Source organism: Procambarus clarkii, unplaced genomic scaffold, assembly GCF_040958095.1.
Source record: "Procambarus clarkii isolate CNS0578487 unplaced genomic scaffold, FALCON_Pclarkii_2.0 HiC_scaffold_98, whole genome shotgun sequence".
NCBI lineage: Eukaryota > Metazoa > Arthropoda > Malacostraca > Decapoda > Cambaridae > Procambarus > Procambarus clarkii.
In genome coordinates this window covers 2,065,312-2,077,998 of record NW_027189131.1, presented here as the reverse complement: position 1 = coordinate 2,077,998, position 12,687 = coordinate 2,065,312, and the positions used below count along the sequence as shown (strand labels likewise).

At 35.2% G+C, this 12,687-nt stretch overlaps 1 protein-coding gene across 1 annotated transcript in view; it reads right to left on the bottom strand.

Moving 5' to 3' along the window:
* LOC138360154 (glutamic acid-rich protein-like) overlaps window positions 1-8,173 on the bottom strand; it is an 8,909-nt gene extending 736 nt beyond the window's left edge. The window contains exons 1-3 of the mRNA XM_069320097.1: window positions 8,047-8,173; window positions 7,091-7,258; window positions 4,412-4,534 (exon numbers count right to left, since the gene is read on the bottom strand). Coding sequence (XP_069176198.1) covers window positions 4,412-4,534; window positions 7,091-7,258; window positions 8,047-8,110 — 355 coding nt within the window. The 5' untranslated portion in view covers window positions 8,111-8,173. The remainder of the gene's footprint in view (window positions 1-4,411; window positions 4,535-7,090; window positions 7,259-8,046) is intronic.
* Between the last annotated feature and the right edge of the window lie 4,514 nt (window positions 8,174-12,687).

Sequence of the window (12,687 nt, the reverse complement as noted above, 5' to 3'; positions counted from 1 at the left end):
GCGACTATAAGAAATATTGCCGGAATGCCGGACTACCATGATGGTGAAATATGGATCTCAGAGTACAATCTTTTCAAATGTGATAGGAAACACCGGCTTCAGGGTGGGGTCAGCCTCTACATCAAAGACACACTCATCTGTACTGAGCTGCTAAACACCTCAAATGATATGGTGGAAGTGCTGATAATCAAAATAGAGATCCTAAATGTACTTATTGTCTTTGTATATAAGTCACCAGAGGCAAACCCTCAGCAGTTTAAACACCAACTAATGAAAATAGAACACTGCTTGGAAAACCTCACAAATCCAGCTCCGAACATCATCCTGCTTGGGGACTTCAACCTACGGCACCTGAAATGGAAGCACCTGGCTAATACAGTAATATCAGAAAGAATACCAGGAAGTAGCCTAAATGAACAGGCACATGCAAATGACCTGCTACAGATGTGCGACAGGTTTGCCTTAAACCAGCAAATAAAAAAACCAACTATAAAGAACACGCTGGACCAAAATTTTCACTAATAATGATGAATTGATCAGGAACATAATGATTACAAATACCTGTTACTCAGATCACAACTTAATTGAAGTTATGACAACCATGGGGAATAGACCTTCAAAACCAGTCCAGATTCCCGGTGGAGGAGATTTCAGCAAATTCAACTTCAATAATAAACAGATAAACTGGGAGCAAATAAACAAGGTCTGCACAGAAATAAACTGGGAAGAACAGCTAGAAAATGCATATCTGAACCAGTGCCTGGAAAAAATAAGCTCAGTAGCACTAAAAATATGTTTAAACCGCATACCCCTAAGAAAAAAGAGGAAGAGATGCAGATTGGAACGAGAACGTCGTTCCCTATATAGGCAAAGAAAGCGAATCGCGGAACAACTTCAGTCGCACCCTATCTCAAGAATGGCGAAGAAGGTTATGTAGAGAAATAGAAACAATTGAACTCAAGCTACAAGAATCATACAAAACCCGGGAGAGGCAAAGAGAGCAAAAGGCCATCAGTGAAATAAAGAGGAATCCGAAATATTTTTTCTCCTATGCAAAATCAAGATCAAAAACCACATCTAGTATCGGGCCCCTGCGAAAGGGAGATGGAACTTTCACCGATGACAACAAAGAAATGAGCGAGCTACTGAGGAAGCAATACGACTGTTTTCTGCGAGCCATTAAACGCACTAAAGATTTCTAACCAAAATGAGTTTTTCATGGATATGATACCAACATCAAATCATATATCAGACGTCACCCTATCCCCACTGGATTTTGAAGAAGCCATAAACAGTATGCCTATGCACTCTGCACCAGGCCCGGATTCTTGGAACTCCATATTCATCAAGAACTGTAAAAAACCACTATCACAGGCCCTCCACATTATGTGGAGACAAAGCCTAGATACTGGCGTTATCCCTGATATACTAAAAACAGCAGAGATAGCACCACTTCATAAAGGAGGAAATAAGGCAGAGGCAAAAAATTAGACCGATAGCACTAACATCGCACATCATAAAAAATTTTGAGAGAGTGCTAAGAAGTAAGATCACAAAATACATGGAATCACAGCATCTGCATAACCCCGGACAACATGGTTTCAGAACAGGGCGCTCTTGCCTGTCTCAGTTGCTGGACCACTATGATATGGCATTAGATGCTATGGAAGACAAACAAAATGCTGATGTAATTTACAAAGATTTCGCAAAAGCTTTTGATAAATGACCATGGTGTTATTGCACATAAAATGCGTTCAAAAGGAATTACCGGAAAAATAGGTAGATGGATCTACAATTTCCTGACTAACAGAACACAATGTGTAATAGTCAACAAAATAAAATCCAGCCCATCAACCGTGAAGAGCTCAGTCCCCCAGGGTACTGTGTTTGCTCCAGTACTTTTTCTCATCCTCATATCGGACATAGACAAGAACACAACCTATAGCACTGTATCATCCTTTGCAGATGACACTAGGATCTTCATGAGAGTAGGCAACATAGAGGACACAGCAAACCTCCAATCAGATGTAGATCAGGTCTTTCTATGGGCTACAGAAAATAATATGGTGTTTAACGAAGATTAGTTCCAGCTCATGCGCTATGGACAAAATGAAAATATAAAAACGGCAACCACGTAAAAAACTCGAGCAAATCATAACATAGAACGAAAAGGCAATGTCAAGGATCAGGGTGTACTCATGTCTGAAGACTTTACCTTTAAAGAACATAATAAAGTAGCCGTCACAACTGCAAGAAAAATGACAGGTTGGATAACAAGAACTTTTCACACTAGAGATCCTATACCGATGATGATACTTTTCAAAATGCTTGTGCTCTCTAGAGTGGAGTACTGCTGCACAATGACAGCCCCTTTCAAAGCTGGAGAAATTGCTGACCTGAAGAGCGTGCAGAAAACCTTTACTGCTAGAATCCACTCAGTAAACCATCAGTAAAAATTATTACTCAGTAAAAAAAAGTAACATCTAAATTACTGGGACCGACTAAAGAGCCTAAATCTGTACTCCCTTGAGCACAGGCGGGAGAGATACATAATAATTTACACGTGGAAAATATTAGAGGGGCTGGTCCCAAACCTGCACACAGAAATAACATCACATGAGACCAGAAGACATGGCAGGATGTGCAGAATACCCCCATTGAAAAGCAGAAGTGCAACAGGTACTCTGAGAGAGAACTCTATCAACATCAGAGGCCTGAGACTGTTCAACACGCTTCCGCTACACATAAGGGGCATAACTGGCAAACCCCTCAGAGTGTTCAAGAGAACTGGATAAGCACCTCCAAAGGATACCTGATCAACCAGGCTGTGACTCATACATCAGGCTGCGAGCAGCCGCATCCAACAGCCTGATTGATCAGTCCAGCAACCAGGAGGCCTGGTCGACGACCGAGCCGCGGGGACGCTAAGCCCCGGAAGCACCTCAAGGTACTTGCCCTACCATCTACATGATTTGATGCTCTGCAAATACAGCACACATCAATTCATTGGCACACTTATATAATAATTATTTGAGAATATATAACAAGTACTTTATATTTAAATTATTTTTTTTTATATTTGTAGCTATACAATATTTGTATCCCTGGTTTCCATACAGTATATTCTAAACAAAATATATATTAACAAAACACATCACAACAAATAGTTGACAGCTGGTAGACTGCCAAATAACAAAAAGAGCTTTGAATATATGATCAGATATTCTTGAGATGGGACAGGAACCAAAGACTCGCCAGGTCCAAAAAGCACACTTGAAGCCTCCCCAAAACCTCCATTCATTCATTCACAAACTTCTCCCAAGACCATCATGAATTAATGAATGAATGCATGATGGTCTTTCCCCCAAGACCAAATGATCCAAGGTATGATCCAAATATTGAAATATATTCCCCAAAGATCAAAATATCCAAGATATGATCAAAATATTCAATCAAAACTAGTGACATCAAATCAGCTTATAGAGTGGGTATCAAATCAACAGGAGGGTATAAATAACAGGAGAATTTGAGTTAAACTAGATAGCTGCTTCCGCAAGTCAGACCTTTTCAAATCTGCAGTCTCTAGTAAATCAAATGTTTATGTGAATAAATGTCTGACCAGGTTCAGACAAAATCTCTTATTTAAACTGCGGGGTTTCTGGAAAAATTCCCCTGTAATTAAACATTGTTTTGTGGGAGACAATACAATTATAGCTAGGGGGACTGACACTGGAAAAACCTATTTTATAACAACTGAAGCTCACCTCAAATCTCCTGAATGACTGTGGGATAGCTGCTGAATAACCAGAGTTCAAATTATAACCTCATTTAACTACCAATGTGTACTTTAGCTCTGCCTTTCCTTCCAAAAGGTTTTAACTTAAAAAAAAAAAATGGGTCTTCTTTATTATTGTCTCTTTTTTTCTTTTTTTACTTCCTTGTTCCATAGTACACTGGCTTTGTCTGTGTCCTCTAGTATAAACTTTATCATCCAGTGTACCTGAGTGTATCTCAATTTAATCTACCACATTTTGTTTTAGTGTAACTTTAATATTAAACTATAGTGTACTTATTATATTATAGTAAGTAAGCTATTAATTTTATAGATTTCATAATTGCTTTTTGACTTTTATTGGTCATCCATTGTTATTAATTATTCTAGTTCATTTTTACTTTAAGTTCCAATAAGTTTTCATTACTTAAATTACCATTAAGTTTATATTACTTTACAATTTTTAAATCTTTAAAATTTATAACTAAAACTGGACAAACTGGAGGAATGGCCCAAGAATATATACACCAGTTGATTGACAGTTGAAACACAGGACCATAGAGCCAATCCTCAACCCCTGCAAACACAACTAGGTGAGTACAAGTTTTGCTTAGAAATCGAAGAATGAGTTTTGATTACCTGTCACAGTTGTATCTTGAGAAAGTCGGTGTTTCTTCATTTTTTTCAAGGACTTATCCTCTTGCTCTACATTCTTGTCTTTCGCTTCCCTGATCTTCCTCTTTTGATTTTCCTGAATGTGAACTGAAAATAAGGAAAACCTGAATAAAATATATATCCTCATTAAACAAAAATTGTGTTTCTCTACAGCTGCAGCTACAGATAACACACAAAGCCTCTCTACTTGAATTAATGCACATGCTACACACACAAACACAATACTTCAAATCTACAAAAGTGACAGCAGAGAAGACCCACTCAATTATAGACCTGTATCATTGACAAGTGTAATGTCAAAATATTGAAAAATCTTTAACATTGTTATCATTGCTGTCTTCTTATATGTGCTGTCAATCTGCTGTATGGTGTCTATTAATCTTGTTTAAATTACCAATCAAGCTGTCAGTGTAATCAATCAGAGCTTTAATATACCAATGGGCTTTAATATACCTACTATTCTCTCTCATCTCATTTTTTTTCTTGCAATGTATTTGTTATTTTATTAATTCTGCTAGAATTTACCTAATTAAAATTATCTATTAGATAAATGACCTGCCTGAAACGCTGCGCATACTAGTGGCTTTACAAAATTGTAAATACTATGCTATGTATTCTCACAAACCCAATGTACCTTCTTGTATATAAATAAATAAATAAATAAATAAATGAAATATATATATATATTTATATATATATATTTATATGTTGTACCTAGTAGCCAGAACGCACTTCTCAGCCTACTATGCAAGGCCCGATTTGCCTAAAAAGCCAAGTTTTCATGAATTAATTGTTTTTCGACTACCTAACCTACCTAACCTAACCTAACTTTTTCGGCTACCTAACCAAACTTAACCTATAAAGATAGGTTAGGTTAGGTTAGGTAGGGTTGGTTAGGTTCGGTCATATATCTACGTTAATTTTAACTCCAATAAAAAAAAATTGACCTCATACATAATGAAATGGGTTAGCTTTATCATTTCATAAGAAAAAAATTAGAAAAAATATATTAATTCAGGAAAAATTGGCTTATTAGGCAAATCGGGCCTTGCATAGTAGGCCAAAAAGTGAGTTCTGGCTACTAGGTACGACACACATATATATATATATATATATATATATATATATATATATATATATATATATATATATATATATATATATATATATATATATATATATGTCGTACCTAATAGCCAGAACGCACTTCTCAGCCTACTATTCAAGGCCCGATTTGCCTAATAAGCCAAGTTTTCATGAATTAATGTTTTTTCGTCTACCTAACCTACCTAACCTAACCTAACCTAGCTTTTTTTGGCTACCTAACCTAACCTTACCTATAAATATAGGTTAGGTTAGGTTAGGTAGGGTTGGTTAGGTTCGGTCATATATCTACGTTAATTTTAACTCCAATAAAAAAAAATTGACCTCATACATAGAGAAAAGGGTTGCTTTATCATTTCATAAGAAAAAAATTATAGTAAATATATTAATTCAGGAAAACTTGGCTTATTAGGCAAATCGGGCCTTGAATAGTAGGCTGAGAAGTGAGTTCTGGCTACTAGGTACGACATATATATATATATATATATATATATATATATATATATATATATATATATATATATATATATATATATATATATGTATGTTGTACCTAGTAGCCAGAACGTCATACTCGGCCTACTATGCAAGGCCCGATTTGCCTAATAATCCAAGTTTTCCTGAATTTATGTATTTTTCTCATTTTTTTCTTATGAAATGATAAATCATTCCATTTCATTATTTATAAGTTAATTTTTTGAAATTTGAGTTAAAACTAACGTAGATATATGACCGAACCTAACCAACCTTACCTAACCTATCTAAACGTAACCTATACTCACACAACTAAGTCAATAATTTATGTTCCTAATATAATATAATAATAATAATTCAAATAAACTAATTGGAAACAATTTATTGAAAATAAAGTAAATCAATCGGCCTATTAGGCAAATCGGGGATTGCATAGTAGGGCAAGAAGTGAGTTCTGGCTACTAGGTACGACATATATATATGTGTATGTATATATATATATAAAAGATTTCTTACATTCTTGAACAGACACTAGCATGCATAGCTTTTTGGGCAAGTCCTTAATCCTAATTTTAACACTCACATTCCCAGTAAGCAGCTCATATCAGCTGTCTAACTCCCAAGTACCTATTTACTGTTAGGTGAATAGGTGCATCAGGGCAAAAGAAACTGCCCATTTGTTTCAGCATCTAATAAAAATAGAACCTTGACCCTTAGGATTACAAACCCAGAGCACTGTCCACTGAGCCGTCAGGCTCTGATGTTAATTTTAATATTACTGTGAACTGGAATACATGAAATAAATTATATCAGCAGTCAAGTATAATACAACTAACAATTGAATTAATAGTGGTTCAGAACGGACCGAAACGTCTTTGTATTTTCATCTTTTTGTGTGTGGTTAGGACAACATTCTTCAGCAACATTATTGTGACTCATCAGCTGTATAAAATACAACTACTTTATGCAACAAATCAGTAATGTAATTGTGGAACCTAAAAACTTGTCTAAAATATATACAAGTTTTGCTTTGAATTTAAAAAACGAAGAATGAGTTTTTATTACCTTTAATAGTTGAATCTTCGGACAGTCTTCGTTTTTTCTTCATTTTCTTTAACTTAAGCTCTTGCTCCCCATTCTTTTCTTTTGCCTCACTGATGTTGATATCTTCTTGGGCATCTATATTATTTGTTGGTATCTTGTTGACACTTGATCCATTGTCCTGCATGTATGCTGAAAATTAAGAAACATGCGTAAATTTAATATGGTATCATCATTACAAAATATGTCCTCCAAAAAACTTTAATTGAAAGAAACACTGAAATGTGAAATTTGGCAGCAATGATTAACTATGTCATTATGGGAATTTTGGTACCCATATGTAAAGGAAGTCTCATTATCTGATGATATAGACCTGATGCAAAGTAAAGTGTGTCAAAATTATTTGCACACCCTCCTCCACTATGTGATGGAGTGAAAAAAGATATGTGAATTCGGATAATTCTATAACAAATGTTCAAGACATGAGGAAATATTTCATTCAAAATGATCTGCTGCCAGAAATCTTGGTCAAATATCACCAGTTTGCTAACTGTATGTAGTAACTAAGTGATTGTAACCTATCCACCGCTGTCCACTGGATGGAGGCAGTGTGCAAGATAAACATATCAATTGTGACACTAGCTCTCCACACATGTCAGTTGCTTAATTTAAAATCTGTACTCATGGTCGGTCTCGAGCCCCTTGTCAATGTGGTGATGTGCATGGAATTATGTAATTAGGTCATCAAGATTGAAACTTGCTTAGCTAAAATGAATTGCTTGGTTCAATCCCGGAGCCAATTAATTATGTGCCTCTGCAACCATTTCCACTACCGCTAACAACATGGATATGGGATGCATAATATATGAACTAAACTACTGTACTATGTAAATGCTTTTCATTATTGCCAACACAAAGGAACATGCAGGTTTTATGATTTTCAATGTTAGCTTATGCAAAATAATAATAATAATAATTACCAAGATAAAACAATTCGGTGAGATTATTAACATTTTTGCTTGACAGACCACTTCCTGGTAGCATGCCCTTTGTGGTATTTCTATTGCCGACCTCGTGGGCCTCGTAGCCTGATGGATAGCGTGCAGGACTCGTAATTCTGTGGCGCGGGTTCGATTCCCGCACGAGGCAGAAACAAATGGGCAAAGTTTCTTTCACCCTGAATGCCCTTGTTACCTAGCAGTAAATAGGTACCTGGGTGTTAGTCAGCTGTCACGGGCTGCTTCCTGGGGGGTGGAGGCCTGGTCGAAGATCGGGCCGCGGGGACACTAAAGCCCCGAAATCATCTCAAGATAACCTCAAGACCTTAAAATAGATGACAGCAACTTGATAACCACCACCTTGTAGCTTAGAGACCTGCAATACAACAAAATAGTTACAAATATAACAAATATTTTTAGTGTTAATTTGAACACAGTGTTCAAGAGATATGGCTTCAATTATAAAAAAAAAGAGATTAACTTTATGATTACAGAATATAAGATGGGATAACCATAAGCTTCTGAAACAGACAGCATCCCTCCCTCATACAGCATTGGGTACATCTGCAAAAGTGCAGAAGTACCGAAGTAGCTTAAGATGTACTTTTCTTACCTAGTTTAAGAGACCTACTGATAGTTATATCATTAAAGTATAATTACATAACTAATGGAAATTAAAAAAATATAAAATAACACAAAAATACTTATATAATGCACATTACTTTATTATTAACATCAATAAGTACAGTATACACCAAAATTGAAAATGTTAATACTAATTAATTATCAAATGGCTTAAAATCTGTTTATTTGTGGGAAAATTTAAAACCTAACAGAATGGATATTAATACAATATGATACAATTCTAATTGAAGAAATAACAGAATGCATGAAATACTTACAGATTTTTTCATGGCTTTAAATGATCTGCAAAGGTTTTGATGCTTAGCAGCTCTTCGACCCATTTCCTTATATTTATCCTCCCGCTCTACATCACCCTTACGCTTTTCATCTATAAAGCTGTGTCCACAGTTGCAGAAATGTCGATGAACACTAATGACATTACTGCAGATGGGACAACACCGCTGGAAAGGTTTCTTCTGGCCTGTAAATAAAGATAATCTGGGCAATCATAAAAAAAGAGTAAAATGTTTAAAATGTAATACAGTGGTACAAAAAACACAGTAGCAGCATAATGAAAGACCACAAAGCAGTACAGTGCTACAGAAGACTGAGCGGAGAATTGTGATTGTATTATTGAGAACCTGTACAGCACCAGATTTTATTAATTACACAAGTAAACCAAATTTAATGTTTAAATAAGAGAAGAATAATCTGGAATTTTCAATGTAAATCAAAATTGCATATTTGTGAACTGCAAATAATTGAATTGGGACTCAAATACTTATTTTACTAAGTTTTTTGATCTTCCAATAACATTAAATTAATATTCAACTTAACTAACATTTTGTGGTATTAATAAAGTTTGAAATAGATATGCAATTTTAACAGACAAAATTGACAAAACAAAATTAAGATTTTATACTCTATATCTAATGATAATATGAACTTACACCCAAATAAAATTAATAACATACAAAAATAAAATTTAAAGTATATATTATAAACAAATCACAATTATAATGTAACTTACTTGAATTACTGGAAGCCATTGCTGTAATGTTCTCTCAGATAGAATTGTTGACAATGTTGTAATGTTGCAATTGATAATGTTGTCTGATTTAAATTTTACCTAAAAAAAACAAAAATAAATTATTAACAGATATACAATAGCATCAGTTTAGATTAATTATAAAAAAACAAAAATGCATATTTTTCATATATATTTTTTCATGCATATTTTTCTACCTTGCATATAAATGCAAGGTAGAATGCATATATGCACCACTAAGATGGTGGTGCATGTATTTTATAACACATTTGAACAATGAAACTCTAAAGATGATACAGAAGACACAAGAAAATTGGCACTGTAGGAGACATTGAAAAAACAGAAATAACATGATTTTAACAGTGATAAGTTACAGGTGCTGAAGTATGGTAGAAACGAGGAAATTAAATGAAACAAGGAACACAGGACGATCAGACCTACTCTAAGAAGGAAAAAACATGCAAGAGATCTGAGAATTACGACGTCTGACGACCTCACACTTTGTGAACATAACCGAGCAAATATAGAGGCGGCCAGAAAAATAATGGAATGGTTTATGAGAATGTTAAAATTCAAAGACCCCACCCACAGTAATGCTAATACTATTCAAATAACTGGTGCTGTCCCATCTTGAGTATTGCTCGGTACTGACTCCCCCTTTCTGAACAGGAGAAATCTCTGAATTAGAGGAAATAAAGAGACCATAAACAGCAAACATATAAATGATAAAACATCTAAATAATTGAGACCGTCTCAAAGCTCTCAAAATGTACTCTCTGGACAGGACACAAGAATGGTATCAAATAATACATATATGTAAGATACTAGAGGGCCAGGTCCCAAATTTGCACAGCATAATATAACAACATACTGGAGCTAAAGATACAGAAGGAAATTAATAATAGGTGTCATAGGTACAATCAGAGAGCAGAGTCTTAACAGTAGGGGGTTCAAGGGCTGTTTGCTAGGCTAGGCAAGGGTAGACTAGGCTTGGCTAGTGTTGGCTAGGTTATGCTAGGAAGAAGTAGGCTAGGCTGATTTACTCCACCAGTAATTGGCGGTCTGTCTAATTACAAGCTACCACAAGCTACACAAGCTTCACATAGCTTCCTGGCAATATGTTAGTAATGAATAAATAAGATATATTTACTCATTATAATGTTGGTACTGAATGTACAACACGAAAAAACATAATTTTAATCTGAAAAAGTATCTCTTTATAAAGAAATTAGACGAAAATAAAGAAATGGTGACACCAAATCAAGTCGACGATCCAAGCATCGGTTAGGTTAGGTTTGGTTAAGCTAGGTTAGATTTGGTTAGGTTAGATTTGGTTAGGTTAGATTTGGTTAGGTTTGATTAGGTTAGGTCAGCCTAACATATCATATTTATTCATTACTAACGTATTGCCAGGAAGCTTTGTGAAGCTTGTGTAGCTTGTGGTAGCTTGTGGTAATTAGACAGACCTGTAATTGGGGGGAAAGGGGGGAGGGGGGAACCTCAATATAAGCCTAATTTGTAGCTTCCTGTTCTCCGACACAATGATTTATTTTACGTCAGGCTTTCAGCACAGCCGCATAAAAAAACCTGGTTATTTATTTATTAATATACGAGATGGTACACTGGGGGTTAAGAGAGAAAATAGGAATAATGATGATTTTACAATCTTGCCCGAAACGCTATGCGTACTAGTGGCTTTAGGTATTGTATGTACTACCTCTATCTATAAATCAAACAGAATGTTTGTACTGTAACTCTGCATCTATGTATATATTTTTCCTAAATCAATTATTATTATTATTGTAAAGCCACTAGCACGCATAGCGTTTCGGGCAAAGATCCCGTACCCAGAAGCTGGGTATCTTTGGTTGCCCTGTGACTACTCTTATGACATTCCCTAACTCTTTATGACATTCCCTAACTCTTATGACATTCCCTAACTCTTATGACATTCCATAACAGTATTGTTAAACTAATAACAATGAACAGTAGTTCAATATTACCGGAATAATCCAACTCATGTGGCCATGTTTTTGTTGTGAAGCCCGGTCGATCAGTTCGTATACATCATACCTTCTTACGAAGGTTAGAGTCTTAAAAATGTCTTACCATTGCTGAGAAATCATAAGATATAATTATTTACAATAATACACTGGTTGTTTTTGTTGATTTAGGGGCGATGACATGAGTAAACTGGTTATGTTGTGATGATTTAGGGGCAACGAACTGTGGTTATTAGACTGTTTTGTACATAAGCAAAAAAAACAAGATGTAATTCTTTTAATTATAACAATAATAACGACAAAAAGTTAATAATTAATGTACTTGTTAAGCAAAATTCGCAATATCTTAGTTTTCTTTAGGAAAAAAAAAGACATCTGGAAAAAGATCTGCATACTATGTCTTACATTTTATTCCGTTATTTACACTAAAAGAACAATTAAACGTACACTATCGGCCGTGCCTGGTGCACGAGCACCAGGCACGGGCACCGGGAGCATCCCAGACACTGCCTTAATCGACTGAGATTAAGGCAGTGTTATTTTCATTCCTTTAGAACAAGGAAATCTCATTCTTAAACTGTATAATATGAGCTGCGCAATAATTGCTGATCATCAATAAAGAAATTCTGGAGGGTTTGTGCAAGGATTAGGATGAGTTAGCCTAGTTTTTACTGTATATCCGTTTCTGGTTACTCAAGGGTGACAGTGGCGGGCAACACGAGAATAAATATTTGTATAAATTCCAATTTCGATCAGATCTACTTGGGGATAGTTTACAAATGTTCGCCATGAAATTTACGTTTTCTTTAATAGCCGAAGAGCTTATTTGAGAAAACAGTATGGCATTGAATCAGCGTGGTAAAACAATTGTATTATTGACACGACGAGTATAATCGACGTAGTTTTTATGTATGTTGCCGGTCGAACACATTCTTATGTGACGTTTTA